Here is a 21,382-nt window from a genome sequence, read left to right as displayed (position 1 = left end):
TTTCAATATCCAAAGTCCAGCTTACCTGACATATCGACCTGTTCCTCCACGTTATTCTCGGATTTCGCCTCGGCTTCCTTCTTCGCAGCTTTGGGTGTTTCTTGAGACCGCACAGTCGATTGATTCTCTTGATTCAAATTAGTTTCGTCCTTCGTTTGCTTCGATATAGAATTGGATTGTTCGATAACAACCGACTTTTTCATTTCTTCGTTACCCTGCTCCGCGGCGCTTATTTCCTGCTGCAATTAAGAACACATAACACATATCGATCATTTTCATGTGTGCATAGCCTGCATTTCCTTAATGGAGAAAATTAATTACTTGTGTTTTCTCAGTGCCTTGGTCTTTCTTCTCTTCGTATTTATCGTCTAATTTTGTATCCTCTTTCACTTCGCTTTTTATTATCTCTCCGGTACTACCACGAATCAGCGGAGCATTCTCGGCTCCAGGGCTTTGCAGCGGTGTCACTTTCGGGGTTATTCGCGGTGAAGCCTTCGCGCTCTTCACCAGTTTCTCTGTCGGCTTCTTGATCTCCGTCGCTTTCGGTGTAGATGATTTCTTTGGAGTGCTATGGACCTTTGGCAGTGGCGGTTTCGAATCCTTCGTCGATTTCGGTTCGCTCACTAGATCTACATATTATTACAAACTTGAAACTCACGACACGAGTCACGTTGTGTCTACGTACACGCGGTATTTGAATGTGCAATCTCGACTCATGTATTGAAAGAAAAAGGATAAAAAACAAATTAAATAGATAAATAACATGTAAGCCATGTACAGAAACTGAAACCGTAATTAATGAAAAAAAAAGAAAAAAAAAGAAACACTGCATAGAAAAATCGAGAAAATCAACGTTCGTTTGGAACGACAATTCAAATTGAAAAAACAAACTGTTTTTCGAACAAAGTGTTTAGCAAACAGAAGTTCGGGTCCAAATACTGCAGGGCAAAAAGGATTCTCGTCGCGTCGAATGGATTCGCACGTTTTCGTGCGAAATGAACACTCGAGCGGTGCCCGCTTGATCCCTTCGTGTACAAGATTTTTTTTTTCTTTTTTTTTAATAACAAGAAAGTATTCAAAAAAAGGCATGCTCACTGTGTCGTTCTGTGACCGAAACACCGGTACCGGCAATAGAAGCAGGTCGCGGTCGACGCGGGGCAGCTGTACGAGGACGCAGATTGACGTTACTGCTGCCCACACTGCTGGCGCTTTGCTGACTCATGGAGCTGTGCGGTCGTGATGGGCTGTTCGGTGTCACCTCCCCGCTGCGGATGCCTACGCGTACCCACCCAAGGTGAACATCTCTTGATTTACGTATTTTATGCATTGTGTTCGTTGCACGTTAAACATTAAACAAACAAACGCCGTGAAATGCACGGCAGCATCGCGTTGCCGCGGCATTTCAGAGAGAACCGAACTTTTATTCTTTCTACTTTTTCTATTTTCTTTCGTTAGATTATCGCGTCAGATCGCGCCGATGCACAATGCTGACGAGTATTTGTATATTTCGACAAACAAATCGTATTTTCTGTTTCCTTTTTCCATTCCGTTCTATTCTTATCAGTCTTTTCGTTGATTTGTATATATTAGAATAGACTTAAATATATTAAGAGGTACAAGTAGCGAAATTAAATAGAAAACAAGCACCGCCACCAAAAATATTATTGATCGTGTCGTATGTGAAATGTATATGTACATCGAGAGTAACTGAGAAAAAGAGGCCGAAATAAATAAATTAGAAATAAAAAGAAACGAGGGGAAATTATGAGACCTCGTAAAAACAGCAAGAAAGAAAAGAATCAAAGAACGAAAGTGGAGCGATATAAATGTATTGCACACTAAATACGATTGCGGTTCGTCTGTACACAGTCTAGTATTGTGCGTAAAACGTGTGTGTACGTGATAAGATATATATATATATATACACATATAAGAAAAAAAAAAGTGTGGCTTACCGGAAAACGTTAGAGCGTACCTTCACCCTTGGTACCGAAAAGCCGGTAAGATCTGAGTTCGTTTCCTTAGCAGGAGCGTTTTGTTAATCAATTCAGTTTGTACAATAATTAACACAAAAAGAATTCCATGCAGTCGGATATATATCGTTGTTAAAATGATATAAAGTAACACAAAATCGATGGTTAAAGAAAAATTTGAAGCGTTAGGCGCTTTAAAGATCGTTTGTTAGTCTCTGTTCGATATGCAAGCAGTTAAGCATTAGTTTCTACCCGTCGTCTCACGAAGTTGCACGAAAAGTAACCGAGGTATACAAGGATTTTCTGTCTTATTGATTTACAATAGCTCCTCACTGTATTCGTACGCATGCACATGTGCACCCAACTCAAGTTATATAGAACGGCAGGAGTGCGAGCATAGATAGTGACAAATATCTGAAAATAGATTCATTCGGGGATGTAAAAAAAAAAAAGAAAAAAAAAAAAAGAAAAAGAGAAAAAACGAATTCTCAATCGTAAAACATCGGTTGATGAAAATTATTATAATCTATAAATCTGAAGATCTGTCTAGTTATTGTCAGTAAATAATACTGTCAGCGTGATAATGCCCATAGGGATATACATGTACAATATAGAATGATGTTATTGGTCATATTTACATAGTTTGTCTATGAATCTCTATGTGAATGACGATATGTCGATAAAATGAATATGATATTTAAGAGCAGAATGTCACCGAGAGTTGAGTGCACAAGAACGATCTTACCTTGCTGCTGTTGGTTCTGATGCTCGCGGGCTTTGCGACGAAGTCTCTCGGCTCTGGTTGGTCTCGGCATTGGAACCGCGCCTGGCAATGTACCCATGCTACGAGAGTTATCTGAGCGTTTGAGGCTCTTGCCTCCGGACGCAGCTAAATGTGACATGCTGCGACTCATGCTAGAAGCGCTCAGAGGCTGGCTTTGCTGTTCCGTCAGTGTGCTAAGTTCTGTCGGACGTTTCCTAGGCTGCGCCAGTTGGTCCAGCCTGGACATGGAGTAAGTCCTACCTGGCGAACGTGCGAAGGCCTTAGCGCTCGAACTACGCCCTGATGATGGCGGTCCATCACGCGGCGATGGTATCGTTGGCATCAGATCGGTACGCCTCCTGTTCACCCGCAGATAAACCGAGCTAGGGGTTCCCGGTGTTCCGTCGCTTTCTTCACCTGCAATGGAGTTTCCCTTAGAAGCGAAGCGCGAGAAGCGACCACCGGAAACTGCGCACTATACAGTCGTAACGTGTACAAGGCGCGCGTACATCCTCTGAACATCGCAAACATAAGAAAATTCGTTCCATTTTGCATGGATCGAGTGTACATGTAGGGTAGGTGTGTGCATATGTGTGGATGATATACGTACATACACTGGCTCTTGAAAACTTCTCTATCCATATTGTATGTGTTATACGAAACATTTTGAAATCTCATTCACATTTCAACGAGACACGATTGTCATTATTTGCTAAAATAATCATGATAGTTGTGTCTCATCGCAGTGTTAATGAAATTTCAAAATATTTCATATAATACACATCATACATACTTATATTCATGAAAGTTGTCTACAAGTATATGAATACTTTCGTGAGCCTGTGTATAAGTATGTGTAAGTGATATGCATTTGGCATTCCGTTTTCGACTACTAATATTCTCTACTGGTCAATATTCTTCATGCTGTTTCCTGTGTATGTATGTGCGTGTGCGTGTAAGTGTTCGTGTATGTACGAAGCAGATAGAAAGAACTTTTGTGCATAATACAGCTTGGACGTCATTCGATAACGTTACCAGGAACGGAATGTTGAGCAACGGTGTTGTCACGGATAAAGTGATATATACATTATGGCAGAAAGATATTACGGTAATTAGAGGACAATGAGAAACTGGGAACGTGTACGAACGACGTTACGGAAGCGGTGTAAAACGGAAAGGTGGTACATGCAAACGATATCCGGTAAAAATCCGGTAAGACGGTAAAAATCTCAACGCATGCAGAAAGCTATATATACAGAAAGTGTCTCGTGTTATAGCATTCAAATTAACGCATCAACGTGTTCGTATGTTCATATATCGAGTGAAAAAATGAAAGAAGCTGTTGCGAAAAAAGTAAGCGTTTTAAAGAATCTCGTAAAATCGAATCGACCGTTTGATATCGTCAAAAAATGTTTTTCTATTCAAATGATTGAAAAATTCGTAAAAAGAAATATTTATCTCGATCGAAGACTAAATAGAAATTCAATTTAAGTACAGTATGTAGGGATGTAATAAGTTTATGAATGATATGAGTGTATAATGCTTGCCTCTTATAATAAGTAGGCAAATGTTAGGAAAGTACAATTAAACGATAGCGTGTCTCGTTTGAAGTTCGTATTCGACTATTGAGGCACCTCAGCTTCTCGATACTTATTTCCATTTCGTAAAACTGCCACTGAATAAAGTAATGCTATTAACGAGAGAAAGAGCAATATCAAAGTTAGTATTCTAATATAACACTAAATTCTTACTCTAAATTCGTTAGTAAATAACCCATCTAAACGTATGTAAATGTTAGTAATTGTTAGTATAGAATTCTGAATAGCGTTAGGATGCATATATGACTAATTAATGATATACGTCGTTCAACACCGATCCTCGTTAATCTGAATTTACATAAAAATCAAGATATCCAAGTACGATGTTACCAGAAATATATATGACAACTATCTAATAGATAGATTGCGAATATTTATGCGAATCTACGTCTGTAGTGAACACAATTAAAGAAATGAGATCTGAATAGAGCGAGGACTTTGCTCTTGATATTTGATGTATATGTTTGCATATTATATATCTATGTATTCTAGCACCTTTAAATTTCCCATAAATGCATAAGTTTTCGCAATCTAAAAATAGAATTAGTATTACATCATCGGTGTTCCACGACTTCACAGGTCTGTACAGATATCTTTATGGCGTTAAACGAAAGTGACATGCTTGCAAGAGAGTATATTCCGATGTGCTAATGAAAGAGAGACAAGGATACGTTATATTGATAGCTCATTCTGGGATAACAGAACAATCTCCCCGTTGCAGACTTTTTTCTTTCTTTCGACTTCAGGACTCACCACTGGCAGCCCGCTGAATCATCGGACGCCTAGTGTCGCTATCAGACTTATCATCGATGGCAAAGATGTCAGTTGTAGGAGGCAGAGAGAGGCTGGCTCTCTTATGTTTGGCGGGGGTTAAGGGAGGATCAGGGCTAGAATTCCAATTGAACACCTCGTACATGGACGAGGACATTCTCATATCTGCAAACAAACCATTCAGCGCTGCAACATTAGGTACTTTCCAATCGTATTCTCTTCGTTTCTTCTTTTTTGTTCTTATTCCTTTTTTTTCAATTTCTCTTTTTTTTTAATTCTCTCAGGGGTGGGCAAGGGTGGGGTTGTTCGACAGATTAACAAACTTAGGGTGGGGGGAATTAGCATGAGTTAGATATAAGTGCGATTCACAGATACTTTAAAATTACACTTTGCCTGACAGAGCCACCACCAGTAAGTACAGAGATAAATAGAGCGGATGCAATAGGATCTTAATTACCGAACGAAAGGAAATCTATCTCTCTCCGGTCAATGTTACAACTCTAGTGAAATTACATTTACTCAGGCATATATTCTTGCTACGAACAACTATCTGTCTCTCTGTCTATGTACTCTTGACACTTGTATTTCGTAATAACGTGTACGGATTACAGAGAAGTCAGCGCGTCGAAGATGAGGTGCTTCTCGTGTGTGTACATGAAGCGATATTATGTTGGCAAAAGAACATGATATATAGCAAAAAAAAAGAAACAAAAAAGAATAAGAGAGGAAGAAATCAATAACATCATCTCGTTTATCGCTGAAATCAAATTGCATTCGTCGGGAAACGCAGCGAAATTAAAAACCGGTGGAATTGGCTGCGAAAAACATACAATACGAACTGTAGAAATTTAAACGAAAAACCTGAAAAAATTACAGAGAATGTAAAACACATTACGAATACGATCACGAATCATTTTATCTATCAACATTAGAGAATCGATCTCTCATCATGCTTCGTAATTTCCTTTTTTCTTTTTTAATCATTAACATGGAGATATCGTGTACAGTTGAATAAAGTCGTGTGTTGGTGGTTGATGTGTAGTGTTTGGTAATCAAACATCATCGTAAAAATATTTATTCGTCGAAGGAAGCTCGATTTATCGCTAGGATGAGGCGCCACGATTTTAACCCGGTTTCGTAAATGATTAGTAAATAATCTTTAACTGAAAAGAGTAGCGCACAAGCCACGCACGCAAGTACGTATAAAAATGTCTCGTTCGCCTTCTGCGTAATCTTTCTGGAACGTAGTGCATCCATGCGTTACGCGTTACGGCGCATCGATTGCGCAACTACATATAGCACTAGAAGCGCTGTGTAGAAAGAACGCAGTGAAAAAGAAGCGGCCTTCGCTGTACGTCTCAACCATCGGCAGCTCGACGATTTTTGAGTGCCAACACGAAGAAAGAATAGTTATTACACCAACGACACGATATTCGCTAACGAATTTTCTTTACACGAATTCTCGCGATTCTTTATCTTTTCGTTACTATCCATAACTGACGATGTTAACGACAGACGTCGAACAATTTCTACGTGCTTCCATCGCTCAACTACCAGATACCAATCAAAATAATATCGACATGGATGACACGAATAGGCAGAAAATTATCGTAACAAACACAATTACGAATATAGAAGTTTGATGTCACAAATATCATCACCGACGTCTGTCGTATTAAATTAAATACATGTATCCGCAAATATCAATAACATCCTCGTATCTGTATTCGGTTAAGAAATTCCCACTAACCTTCGCCGGGTTTCCGGTCAAGTCCACCAGCTGACGTGGCTCTCTTCTTGCTACCATCGAGCTCTCTCTCTGAGGATCTCCTTGTCAACGGCTGTGCAGCCGAGAACATCATTACATTGGTGGTAGAGGTTGCGCGACGCGTTCCCCAGAAAGTGGAGCCACCGGTATCAGCTGGCTCCAACATCCTCGGTGTAGAACTTCCGAACGCAAACACGATGTGCGACCTCTCGTTCTTCTTCTTCGCCTCTATACGAGCTTCTCTCTCTTGATTCTTTCGGAGGATCGCCTCTCTTCTTTCTCTTTCCGCCTCGCATATCGCCCGCTTTCTCTCTCCGACTTGGTTTCGTCTAAAATAAATATAAAACGAATATTTCTACAGAAAGCAGATTTCGAACTAGAGGTTCTCAAGGTACGACGAGCTACGAACGAGAAAGTACGTCTTCGCGTACACGTAATAGGCTGTTATTCTTTTTTTAGACGGGACGGAAAAGTGATTTTGCCGCGGGTGAACTTTATGCAGGTGTCGTGGTAATTTCCCGGGCTTCTCTGCGGCGGCGAAACAGTTTAGCCCGGCATCATATTAACCAGGTCAACTTATAACTTCATAGAGAGCACGTAATCTCGTAAAGAGCGCGTTTAAACACATCAATGTGGTTCCGTGTCGGTTTAAATTCGCGTGTCATAGATTAAAAAAAACTACCCTCAAGGCATGCGCTCTATCGTTCGCAACTGGATCGTATTAAATAACCCAATTTCAAACGCAAAGCCGGCTTAAACTCTCATCCTTTTCCCATTCGAGCGTAAGTTCACTCTGACTTGTACCTTTTACTACAAAAAAAAAAAAAAAGAGAAAGAAAAAGTGCGAATATAAAAAGATAAAAAACGACGCAACTGAAGAATTACGAAATTTACGTATCAGTAAACCTATTAGTGAATATTAGTGAATTACTTTTGAGTAAATGAAATGAAAGAAAGAAGAAAAAGGAGAAAAGAAAGGGAGAAAAGACAAACCTGTCGTTGTCACGCGATTTGAGTTCGTCGATGCGCCTTCGGCGTTCCTCTTCCCGTTGCTCCCGGAAACGTTGCGCGGCGAGAGCTTGCTGTCTCAGCTCTTCCAACTTCCGCTGCCGCTCTTCGTTTTGTCTCTCACGGACGAGCTTCGCCCTGTCCACGTCTTTCGCACTTCCCGTCGACTCCCGTCCTGAGAACAACCGCGAAGACCGATTACTTCTTGTCGTACGAGCTTCGCGTTCTGCTTGAAACACGTCGACGTTTACTCGTTTCCCAGACAGTTCTCGATAATAAAAGCGTAGTACACATTGCCCATTTAAACTCCGAAATCAATTTTAATGAAACTATTTCCAGTTATTTACAGTCGAGCGTACGCCACGAGACAAACGATTGATTAACAATTAGACAACGCGAAAAATGCCAACGTTTTGGTGCCCATTCGATGTTTAAACAACCGAGGGAAAAATGTGAAAAACGAAAAGTCTCGACACTGCCCTTGAAAACGTGATACCTTCGTTCTCGCTAGGATGATCGCCATCGAGGGAGTCCTCGTCGTAGAGACTTTGCCGGCGCTTCACATCTGTCGAGAAGAAATCGAGAACATGTGCGTACGCACGTGAGATTCGGGTATTACGAGCAAAACACGCGTAATCACGACGCACTGCAAGCATACAGTTCTGCGGGTACACTGCAGCTACAAATGCATGCCTTTAAAGCGGTTGACAGTCTTCAAAATGACACGATTCAAACAAACATGCTTCATGCAGTCGACGTGATGTCTAGCGTATGATAGTTTCGGTATGCGAATTTTCATCTCATTCCGATAGAACGCGTGTTAAACGTGTTCGGTCCAAGTTCCGTCGCGAACCGAACGAAATTAAAGAAATACAATTAGGAGAGAAAAAGGTCAGAAATTGTGGTCTCCATGGGTATATTTTCTCGCACAGATTCGATTACCACTACGAAGATAATCAATTTCCACGAGTAAACGCGAATATTCCTTTCCCACGGCGAGCAGCTGTTTTATCAGTTGGCAAAGAAGTGACAAGGCCGCATGAAATAAATTCTTTATTAGATTCCCTGTCTCTCTTCGTACGGTATTCCAGCTTCACCGACGTAACTCGTCCATTTTCTGTGATACCAACGTGTTTCTTTCGCCCGGATAATACGATTATTAAAAACAGGGTGCAGTAAAAAGCGTGTTTCGCACCTCGGGATGGAAACATTCGATTTATCGTTATGAGTTCACGTCGCGAAACCGTGTTCTTAAGTTTCTATACAGAATGAAGTTATGAATGGAATTCTTTCTTTCTGCCTGTCTGAAAACACTGGGCGTAGAAGGTGACTTTATGTTAGATTACATCGAATGAGATTCATTACAAGTTTTTGATAAATAATTAAATGCCAAGCTTAGGATAAACATTGTTCCAAATTTGAGAAAGGAATCGTTCATAGAATGTTTAGTAATAGTGAAAAGCTGAATAGTTGCAGGTCTCCAAAATTTGCAAAAATTACTTTGACTCCTAACTAAAAAGCAGGAATAGTTTTTTTCAAAAAATTAAGCTGGATACTATTACAAAGAGTCATCGAAGGAAACAAGTTACACATGCGTAATTCAATAAAATTTTAATTCCATAAAAATGTATTATCTCTCAAGACTTTTTAAATCTCTCTGCAAATTACCTGAAAAGTTCAATACAATGAGAAAGTCGGTAAGTTTTATGATTCTTATGGATGTATTATATGTTCCATCGACTTAATCGTTTTTGTTAGTTCTCTCAATTTCCGTCAATGTCACATCAAACTATTAATAAAGAGAAACGCTGGAAGAAAGTTGGTCACACGCGTGCCTGAGAAAACTCGCAGCTGATGAATGCGGTCATTTCCAATTTCCACGAGGGATTACTATTAATAGGTACGCACTCGTTACGCGACGCATTAAATTCAGCGCAAACGTAGCGTCGAATTTGGCAAAGCACACTCCGTTATTTACCAAGCTGATTATTACCTGACGAATCGGGAGAGGCTTCGTCACCTCCGATTTGGGCGAACCAGTGCATCGTTTGTTCTGCGGAAGATAAATTCGAAGTTCGTTCCTATAGGATTCTTTGTTTAAATAGACTATCCCATCCCTATAATTCCCATCGAAACGCGTCCTTGATTGCCGCGTTTGTTACATTTATTAGAGAATACTGCTGGGCATTGCTTCACACCGATCAGTTAAAAATATTTCAAGACATATCAGTTTAATTAAGTTTCGTTTAATTTATCTCTAGTCTGTGAATATCTTTATATGCAAATCCATATTTTTATTAATACAATTATAGAAATAGAATCTAGATAAAGTATCGTTTTACTTACTACAACAACACTCAGTTGCACAATTCAACTAATGTCATTAGTGAAATATGACGAGCCACGAGTCGAAATTATTACCAATGTTAATAAATTTTCTTCGAAGTTTCGCAAACAAGTAACAAATCGTCAGACTATCCTAATCGATACAAAATTGTACAATTCTAACAGAGAAGTTTGTAGGATCAAATTTGTAAATTTGTCAATTCGTTAATACAGAATTGGCAAATTATTGTGCTAGAGGACCCAGATATTATACTTTGCATATTTTATATATTTTTTGATATTATGTGTAATCCGCGCATTTTTGTAGCTTCAAATTTCCTTCAAATATAAAAGCATCAAAATTACCAGTTTATTCGTTTCCTTCTAAATATACGAAAATTAATTTAATCCCGGTGTTCCACTTTAGGTCCTTTCCGATCGAACCGTATTTTCATATCCTCGAGAAATTTCTTAAATTTGAGAAAAATACGGAAGAATCGTCATTGATACGCGTGAATTATCTCTCCAATTGTATGATAATTTTCTCGAAATATTAATAATTCTGTCCTCGGTTGAAACTAAATCAAGATTAAGGCTTAAAAAATTCGGAGCGCGCAGGTTTAATTCAAGAAAATCCCTAAAGCTGGCGCACCGAAGAGACGAACTCTACTCTGCTTCATGCCATGCGAAAGTACATAATTCCAAATTCAGATTTAATCTTCTTTCATAAAAAAAAATATATATATATATATTCTAGAATCAGAGGGATGAATGGTATGGATAAGGTGAAAACAAAAAAAGATAAAAAAGAATGGGATAGAGAAAAGGAACGAACATTTGTACGTCTGATATTCGTAATTAAAAAGAACGTAAAATCTCATAAATATTTCCCAAAGTTTTTTTTATCGTTCATGAAGAATAACGACATCGGAACAGATGGGATCAGCGAGAGAATTTTCATGCTGGAAACCTGTTCAAAGCTTGCGCATCGACCTTTGAAAACGAGAATTGAAATTGTGAAAAACGAGAAATTAAATCTTCTCTAATGATGCTCGGTCACAGATTTGTTGTTGCGAGGATCGTTAATTATAAACCTGCTCGCTTATTTTCGACATCTGGTGACGATTTGCATTCGATGAAGTGAGAAAGAGATAGAGAGAAAGAGGGGTGTTTCACCCAACGTCGATTCTTCCGCCGGCTGATTGCAAATGCCGTGAGGAAAAAACGCGGCAGCCGTCGACTATAATTGATAATTGCAAAACGTATAGCGGCGATGAATGGGCGACCAGCGCATTATTACAAAAAGGCATACGAGAGCCGTGTTCTTTGGTTAAACGATCGCAGCTCGATAACCGTCTACAGAGAGTGGCGAATGGAAATGGAAGAGCTCGCGTTATCACGTGGTCAATTATATCATTGGAAGTTGTTTAAATCCTCCGCATTCCGTCCCCACCTTTCCAACGATTCGTATTATCAAGACTGGCTGTTTATTGCTCTGGTAGACTCCATTCTTTTCAACTGTTGCGATGATAATAGCCGATTGCATATCGACGCGATGCAATGGAAAGAACGAATGATCGAGAAGAGCTGGAAAAGGATAGGCGCACGACGTTGCAGCTCCTCGTAAAATGGAATTACATTCGACTATTGATTGCACAGAGCCCCTGATGTATTCTGATTAATTGCAGTTCGCGTAGCTTATTTTCGCGACCTCGTGCCGCTTAAAAAAAGGAATGCGAAAGGGGAGGGAAAAAAATGACCGGGAAGCTCGCAAGAGGTAGTTTGATTCGTTTCCATCGAACGTCAGGTAGAGGGAAACTGCTGCTACCTGCCGATGTTGTTTCCGGCTGCTGATTGCAAATGTCAGAAAAGAGGAAAAGGCGTGAGAGCGAAAGGGAAGGGATAGAGAGAGAGAGAGAGAGAATGTGTAGCTTGGTGGACCGCTTCGTGGAAGCCGTTGATGGTAATTGGACGTTTCATTAGCAATGCGGATGCGGAATCGAGCGAGAGGGAGTGAGACATTGCATGAACAGGAGGAGTTACCGGTAGAGCGATAGAAAGAGGCGGGGAACGTACGCCTGGAAAGCCAAAAGGGGAAACAGGGTGAAAGCGTTTCGACGTTACTGATAATGTTACGGATATAAAGTTCTGTCGGATGCGGTCTCGAAAAAGGAGAGGGTTGTCGATGGAATTCGTGTCAACGGATTACGAAAAAAAGAAAGAAAAAGATGGCATATTGAAAGACTGCACTCTAAGTACGACACGTAATTAATATCAATGCTCTACTTTTCATGGGAAGTATCGATTGCGCGTTACCAGAATCAATAACATTTGCATCGAGTCCCTATTAGAAATTCGAGGAACTCGTTGGATATTCGAGTATATAAATCAGAGTGATTATGCGAAAGAGGGGAAAAAGGAGGAAAGATGAAGAGGAAAAAAAGAGAGGAAAAAAGTTGCGAGGGAAAAAACTTTCGACGATGATTTTAAATTACAGCGGTCTCGAGTCACAATGGGTTCCGCTTTCCGCGAAAACGGTCGAAAAACGTCGAGAGGCCCTCGGCGGTGGATATACACACGTCGGCTCTGTTAATCTTCCGTCGCCTGGAAGTGAGTCGGAAAACAATGGAAATCCAGCCTTTTCATCGGGTTCCGTAGGCCGCGTTGGAATTGAAATTTCGCTCTGAAGAAACCCAATTGTGGACCGAAAGCTCTGGAATCCGCAATAGTTCCCAGCCATTTCTAAAAGCATTTCCCTTATCTCTACGGGAACGTTTCATTGCAGATTTAGAGCTTCACCGGAAGCTATCAATCTTTCTATGGATACTAGCCCGCAATCTATGATTGCAAACTTATTACTCGATCGAGAACCGATTTTGTCTTCGTCCAGCCGACCGTTTCGTTACTTTATCAACGATTTTAAGTTCGTTGAAAGTTCGATAAGACGGCGAACTTCTCCGATCTTTTCTCAATTCTATGCTCGTCTCGATGAAAAATTAAAACCCCTAATCGTTTGCTAACAATTAAACGGATGAATCTTTACAAAGTACGAGCTTATGCGAAAATAGGTCGACAAATAATCCTGGCTATAATCGATGCAGTCCCCTTAAATAAACTATATAAGTTGCGACTATTTAGTTTCTTTTCTTTTTCTTTTTTTTTTTTTCTTTTTTGACTACCTTCGCGAAGAAGCAATTTCAGAGAGTGCAAATAAAAAGGTACGCGTGTTCTTTAACCGAGCGACAGAAAGACACGCTATTTTCTTCCGTGGAAAAAGAAATGACAAAGAACGCATCGCCAATTGAACACCCGTATACACTAGTCTATTGTTGTTGTCAATAGGAATGCGCTTCGCTGAATCGCTACGTTACAATGCAACGTAACGCTGCATGAAACAACGTAGCGGGTGTTATCTTGGATCTTCAGAAGGTGGAAAATGCATACGTGCACACAAAAGCCTTTTCCCAATCCCTCTCTTTCCCTCTCTTTAGACGCCACTCTTTGGGTAATATTCCGGAATACTTTCACGCAAATTATTTTCAGTTACAATGGTCCTTGGATTCGAAGTTTTTATTCAAAGAGGAAACCAATTTGAGGCAAATAGATATCATATCAAAATGATATCGAAGAAATGTATGCATCGAAATTCCTAGTCGTGTCCATTTCGAAATTCGGAATTGCTTCAATCGTAAATCCATAATCCATTGATTGATAAATAAACGCAGTGTATAAAAATGATCCATCGAAGATGTTGAAAACGATAATTCGGTCATATCAAGCTATAACTCGTTGAAATGCGGTTCTTTAGGTCAATATGTTCCTATTTCCGCACTGGCAAGGTCGCGAAAGTATCTCGCAGGCTGTACGTTGAAAAATCTGTCAGTAGATACAGGCAAGGGACTCCGTTAATCTTCCAACGTTAGGAAGTGGGTCGGAAAACAATAGGAATCTGTTCTACCCATCTACCTTAGCGCATCGTTCTTACTATTTTCCTGTGCTCGTGGCACTACTCGAGTCGACTGCCTCTCCACTTCAACCACCTTTTCTTCTATCCTTGCTCCTTCAGCTATTCCTCTCTTCTGTCGCATCGGTATAATGCTCAAGCTACTTCTCGAGTAATATATACACAATACCAAGAAGTATCCGCTTCTTTTCACGAATACAAGCCAATGATCGGTGATTTATTACGCGTATTAATTAATTTCGCCCTCTTTTGAATAAAATTGAAATTTTATTCGTAGTCTACGTGTATATGTATAAGCTAATTATGTAATATATAATTACGGATCATTGAATAAGGTAATTATACGTCACAAATAAATTACGCGTAAATAATGATAAATTGTTACAATACAGTATCAGAACAGTACTAGAAAATAGTTATTACAATTGGATAAATCTAAAGCAATAGAATTAATTTACATGGCCAATTATCACCGGCCGATCCGGCGCTCGAGATTCGTCATTTTCGTTTTTAATGTCATTGCGTCAAGAATCATCCTGCTTTTAATATCTCGTGCCACTGAACGCTGTTCGTTTATTATTTCAATCGAATTCAACGATATCTCATCGACTAGTAGTAATTGCAAATTTTAAACATTTAATTTTCTTTCTTGACAATGGCCAACGATTGGAAATTCAACGATTTTAAAAATGGAATGAATCGCACGAATGAGAAAACGCGAGAAACACACGCTTGCGGATGCGAACCCGGTAGCAACGGCCTTGAGCTATGTTAAAGTAGCTTCTATTCGCCGAGCACCCGTGAATTTGTTGAATTCAGTTTCACCCGGTCGGCACACATGTGCACACGTTTAAATGCAATGCGTCGAGTGGCTCGTATTCCATTTTAATGGAGGCTCGCCGGGAGTCTGCTGGTGACGATCGAAATTGTCCTGCTTTCTCATCCTAGCGCCACCAGAGTGTTCTACTAATATTTAACGAGCGAACGAGCCTCGCGTGTGCAACGATTCCGTGCGACTTCGTTTCTGTTTCTGACCTCAAGCACTGATAATTGTCCTCGCGTTTAACACCTGGCTGAATATTCCGCGAGCACACCTCTAATAACGTTATCAGCAAAACAAAATCCTTTAATTTTCCCCACCCCCTCATCTACCACCCCTTTATCGCATCTCCGTGGAAATATCGCGGGTATACAATGTACGAACAGCCAGAGGATAAAATTTGTATTATGTACGATAAAACGCATACAGGTTGGCTCCACGCCGGAACCGACAAACTTTGGCAGCATGTCCAGAATATTATTTTAAGTAAAAAATGTTACATAACCATGGTTCCATTTATTCAGGTCTGGACTTAAGCTTCGTTTAATTATTTATTTGCAATTCTACGAAATTGCATTTAATTCTACTACGAGCAACCGAGTACTCACGGGTATCCATTTCTATATTGCTTTTAAGAATTTGTTACGTTCCAGTGAAAATATTACGAAATCGCTCCGGACTCTTGTTCTCAGATATTATTAAATAGAAATTTATATACAAGTTTGAAATTTGGATATTGTATATTAAAGTTCAAATTTATTTATGTACTCGTTTGGATAACAATAGTATCTTGGTTGCCTGTATAAGGATTAATCTTTTTCTACCAGGCGTATCGAATCAAGCGTGCATGAAATGAAAAACATGATACACATCAGCAGTTGGATAATTAGCATTGTTGATATTCGATGGACGCTGTGAATGGAAACAGGACTACTTAACAATACATGTAAATTATGGCTGATTATTACGGCTGATATATAATATTAATACATCTTCCATATCTCAAGAACGAACTCGAATCAGCCAATGATGCATGTAACATTTTTACTTGGAATAACATTCTGAACACGCTAACGAAATTTATTATTCGCCAGGAAACACCCAGTACACGTATAACGATCAATTACCTGAGTTTGCTGCCATGGATCGTTAATCTCTTTGCAGTATTTAACACGCAAAGAGTGGCTCTATTTACACGTGTGTTTCCACTTTGCGGACGTTTTTGATTAGAAACGCTTTTGTCGCGATCTGTCGTCGAATCGAAAGTTCGGGCGAGTAAACATTTGGAACAAATCTCTCAAGGCTCGCCGGTGGAACGAATTTTTCAGACCTGCGTACGGTCACTGATATTTCGGTATTCTTCCAAACAAATGCACACGTTATTATCAATTTCATGGACGCTTCTGTCACAGTTGATTAAACTTCTGGCTTTTCGAGCGCGAGCTGAGATTTGCGGCGAAGATCAGTCGATAGGATTAAAACGTTATTAAATCCATTTGTCGTTTCACAGTGTGTGCAGATATTGCGTTTGTTATCTGGCGTTGACCAGAAGCGCATGGATCCACGATGTGGATTCCACATTTATAGATCGATACGCGGAACGATTTTTTATTCGACTCCACGAGGGTGTCTCGTGGTATGTCGCTTTTCATTTTCCACAATAGAACACGACATCGTTTTTTCTATTTATTTCTGTCGAACTTTCTATGTATTTTTCTTTCGGTCGTATTTGAATCGCATATTCACCAGATACGTTTCGATTCGAGGATGGTGAAAACTGAGAATTATCTTGAAAGGCGACCCGATTTCTTAGCTGGATAATTCAGGAGGAAACATTATTATATTTCTAACGATCACTCAACCGAATACCTCGTCAAAGCTTTGCTTTACTGTCGGTTTTTAATAGAAAATAACAACGACGACCTTCGTACCAGTTTATTTGCAACGAATGGCTCCTATTCACGAATTTACAGCCACTGATCAACGAGAAAGACCATCCGTGGCTGTTGTGCGATAGCAGCGTTGCAACAGGAATATTTGCCAGAAGCTTCCGCGATAAAAGGAAAACGTAATGATACTTTTCCACCGACATGCGATACGAAATCCTAAATGGCCTTTCCTAACTAACACGTACACGTATATATAAGTATGAACGATCCATGCATGAAGTGTATAAAATTCTCGTAACATTTGTGGAAACGTGTGCGAACGAGATAACAAGAAAAAGGAGAGAAGCGATATAGCATCGCAACGATGTTGATCGATTGGATACAGTCGTGCCATGATTCTAATATATCGTGGCGATTTGTCAATTTTTGATTGCTTACCCTTCGTGAGAGAGTGGCGATTGTGTGCAGAACTGGACCTTTGGTTAGTTTCCTCAGAAGCGGCTCCAGCTGTAACAAAATTATTCGTTTTAATTGACCGACTATTGTTACATCGTTCAATATGACGATTCTATTTTTAGCGCAATTAAAGTGCGATAGGCGGTTTGTATCGATTAAGGTACATGCAAGCCTGATTTTTTTATTAATAAGTGCATTAACGTAAATTAACAATTACAACGACTGTAATATATATGTCGGGTTAAGGTTGAAATTTTGCGCGTGTGATCGAATGGTCGAGATGTTGATGACAACGAATTCAGGTTCGATAACGAATCCACGGTCAATGGGATGACGAATGAGTTGTGATACACGTATGACGCCACGTACAAGTAAAACTTATCTGAATGAATTGATCTGCAGTCCAAGTGGAACTGCCCTTATATATTCTTCTCCCCATCTCTCTTTGCTTTTAAGGAGAGTTATATAATTATTCCGTACCTCTGTCAGGTACACGCATCCCGTGACAGTTTAGTGACCAGCTATGTCACTTCACTGCCATGACCCCCCGGTCGTTTCTACTATCGTAAACATATTTTTAAGCGTACCCATAATATGTTCTACCTGTCCGTTGGCCCTACTCGCACCGGTTGAGATTAAGTGGAGTTCAATGAGTTTACCTTTACAGAAATCTTGGAATCCTTTACCCGTAAAGCATTTCCCCTAATCCGCTGTTATCCGGCAAGGATTTCCGAATAAAAGTATAGCGCACTTAAGTGCTTTAATGGTACTAAGGGAATCTATTTTACGAGTATGATGCAGATATACGAATTTAGTGAATGCGTCGACTAAAACAATGACATATTCTTTCGAATCACTTTTACCGCTTAGTTTGTCAGTTATGTCCATGTGAACTGTATGCCAAGGTATGCTGATCTTAGGTATAAGATGTAATTCAGCTTGTATTTTACCTGAACTTGCCTTCGAAACTTGACAAGCATGACAGTTCTCTACGAATTTACGAACATACTTCGTCATTCCTTCGAACCAGTAATACTCATACAGTTTCTCAAGCGTTTTATCCCAACCTAAGTGCATAATGGACTAGTGCACATGGTTAATAACGGACCACCTAAAACCTCTTGGGACAATGGGCAAGCAGAGACTTCTGTCTTTTCTTTGTATTTTACGGGGTTCCGCGAAAAGAAGTCTACGTGGGCCATTCGTTTGCTTTCCCGATACATAATGTCAAAGGTAAAAGTTTGTAGGTAAGCCCACCACCTGTAAACCCTGTCATTTAAATATACCTTATTACTGGATGCTTTCAAGGAATTACAATCAGTGACAATAAGAAATTCTCGTCCGTGTAGATAATGATGGAAATGCTTGACGGCGTTTACAATTGCTAACGTCTCTAGTTCATAGGAATGATACCTAGATTCCGCAGGGCTAGTTCTTTTACTGTAATATTCTATTACCCTATTTTTACCTTCAATTTTGTGCATTAAAATAGCCCCATATCCATCCGAACTAGCGTCAGTATGAAGTTCTATCGGATAGTTCGGGTCAAATATCATTAACAACGGCGCGTCGGTCAGGACGGAAATTGCCTTTTGCCTTATTTTTTCATGCCTATCTGTCCAAGTTATATTTTTATTACCGAAAGTAAGCGCGTACAGGGGTTTCATTACCTATGAAAATTTAGGAACGAATTTCCGGAAGTACAAAGCTAAACCTATGAACTGCCTAAGCTGTGTGACGGTCGTTGGTGCAGGTAACGAACTCAAGGCTTGTATTTTACCCGGTTTGGGACGAACTTCTCCATTCTGAATTACATATCCCAAATAGAGTACCGATGTGTTTAGAAAAGAACATTTTGAAAAATTAAAAGGAAATCCGGCGTTTACGAGGGTATTTAATACGGTATCCAGTCTTTCTAAAGCTTGGTCTATCGAGTCGGCGATAATTAGGACGTCATCCAAGTAAACAACAGCGTACAAATAAGCAAGGTCGCCTAAGGCATTTAGAATGACCCTCTGAAAAATTGATGGTGCATTTTTCAACCCAAACGGCATCGTTATGTATTCGTATTGACCATCGGGGGTAACGAACACTGTATACTCTGTCGAATTAGGATGAATGGGAATCTGGTGAAACCCGCTGGCCATGTTCAGGCTAATAAAGTATCTCGCGTTTTGCAATCTCGCGATTTGATCAGCAATAAGGGGTAAGGGATACCGATCCGCGACCGTATTTTTATTTAGCTCTCGAAAATCGACACACAATCTATCCGAGCCATCCTTTTTCTTCGCGAGTAACATAGGGCTCGTGAACGGTGAGCTACTACGCCTTTCTAACTGGCCCGTACTTACGCGAGCACGTGGGAAACCCGTAATGAAAGAATTTTTGAAATTTTCGAGTATAGAGATTAATCGACTTTTATCGTTATCAATTACATCAGTGTCAACATCATTAATATTGATCTCGTCTTCCGCGGTTTTACTACAGGCATTAACTATCTTTGCTTTGGCAATAACGAGGCTATTTTGTGTAATATTTACGTCAAAACCTTGGCTTAAAATTTCGCGATCGATCATGATATCATATTTTAAGTAACTATCGGCAAGGACGTGGAAAGTTATCTCCAATGTAAAACCGTTAATACATACAGTGGACAAAATCTGAGACGTACTATTAACACAAGTATTTCCTACTCCTCGCATTACTACTAGATCAGTCTTTCTTTTGCCGGAAAATTTAGAGGCTGCGGATTCTTTAATTAACGAGCATTCGGCTCCAGAATTGAAGTAAGATGGGAACGACTCACCCAGATGGCTTAATTTACTAGTCGGGGGTTCCACCACGCAGAACGTAACTCGGCGATTATTATGGGAATTATAGTTTCTTTTCCACAAATACAGGCAATTAGGCGAAATATGTTCTTCCTCGTTACACCTGAAGCATGACACCTTCGACGATGTGGCCACTTGGTTCTCCTCTGATCTTTGTGTGTCTTTCGGCTCCAATTCTATCTTACTGCGGCACTTGGTCACTTCATGTCCGAGGTTCTCACATTGGTAGTCCCTAACCCGGCGGTCTGATGAGCTGCTTCGTTTAATTTCAGGGTCCGCCGGTGGATTCTCCGATGAAGGCTCCTGCCTCTTTTTCGCATAGGAGAGAGCATTCATTTCAGTTAGGAATTGGTCTGCGGTCTTGATTTCACTCGTAAGCGCTATTTGTTCAACCCGTTGGTCATGTGAAGTCAATCGAAAAAGGACGCAGGCGTTGATTACTTCAGCCATAGTTAAATCTTTCCACTGCGATTGCAGGAAAGAACGAAGACGAATGCCGAAAGCTCCCGTGCTTTCGTCTTCTAATGGTGGTTCATCAAACATTTTTATCAGTGTTGAGGTTGCCGTCTCTTTGCCACCAAAATGAGCAAGAAAAAGTTTCTTAAATCTGGACCAAGTAAGGCCTCCCCGGCCCGGCATTCGTGTAAGCCAGTGTGCTGCAGTGCCTTCTAGGGCACGACTCATAGTGGTGAATAAATCACCGTTTTGTACAGACCTTCTCTCCAGGAGTAGACCGACAATTGCACACCATGCAGCCGGGTCGGCACCCGCGATTTCTGGGTTGAAGCGCGGTAGCGGTAATTCTTTAAGTTCCACACTCGATTTTTGCTCTCTCGGCTGCGTTAACTCGCGCAAAATGGTCGCGAGCTGTTGCGTTGTTGCCACAAATCCTAATCCAACTTCTGACGTCGGGTTAAGGTTGGAATTTTGTGATGAATCTCCACTCAAATTTACCATCGCGGCTGCTGATATTCGTTCACACAGATAAAATGCCACATGTAATGAGAAGGATGACGAATGAGTTGTGATACACGTATGACTCCACGTACCAGTAAAACTTATCTGAATGAACTGATCTGCAGTCCAAGTGGAACTTCCCTTATATATTCTTCTCCCCACCTCTTTTTGTTTTTAAGGAGAGCTATATAATTATTCTATACCTCTGTCAGGTACACGTCCCTTCCGTGACCGTTCAGTGACCCGCTATGTCACTTCG

At 40.2% G+C, this 21,382-nt stretch overlaps 1 protein-coding gene across 26 annotated transcripts in view; it reads right to left on the bottom strand.

Moving 5' to 3' along the window:
• The window catches only part of LOC117157590 (uncharacterized), a 208,875-nt gene that overhangs the window by 7,286 nt on the left and 180,207 nt on the right, over positions 1-21,382 (bottom strand). For 6 of the 26 annotated variants that reach the window (XM_076619183.1, XM_033335753.2, XM_033335751.2 and 3 more), the window contains 10 exons: positions 17,318-17,386; positions 9,875-9,934; positions 8,378-8,446; positions 7,867-8,056; positions 6,856-7,202; positions 5,088-5,270; positions 2,719-3,153; positions 1,096-1,275; positions 322-629; positions 26-239 (listed from right to left, as the gene is read on the bottom strand). In XM_076619183.1, coding sequence (XP_076475298.1) covers positions 26-239; positions 322-629; positions 1,096-1,275; positions 2,719-3,153; positions 5,088-5,270; positions 6,856-7,202; positions 7,867-8,056; positions 8,378-8,446; positions 9,875-9,934; positions 17,318-17,386 — 2,055 coding nt within the window. Of the gene's footprint in view, positions 1-25; positions 240-321; positions 630-1,095; positions 1,276-2,718; positions 3,154-5,087; positions 5,271-6,855; positions 7,203-7,866; positions 8,057-8,377; positions 8,447-9,874; positions 9,935-17,317; positions 17,387-20,141; positions 21,139-21,382 lie in introns of those variants that run through there. The other 20 variants (XM_076619184.1, XM_033335757.2, XM_033335755.2 and 17 more) reach the window with 10 other exon arrangements.

This window comes from Bombus vancouverensis, chromosome 6 (genome assembly GCF_051014615.1).
Source record: "Bombus vancouverensis nearcticus chromosome 6, iyBomVanc1_principal, whole genome shotgun sequence".
NCBI lineage: Eukaryota > Metazoa > Arthropoda > Insecta > Hymenoptera > Apidae > Bombus > Bombus vancouverensis.
The sequence above is the reverse complement of the archived record's forward strand: the minus strand, read 5'-3'. Positions and strand labels throughout refer to the sequence as shown.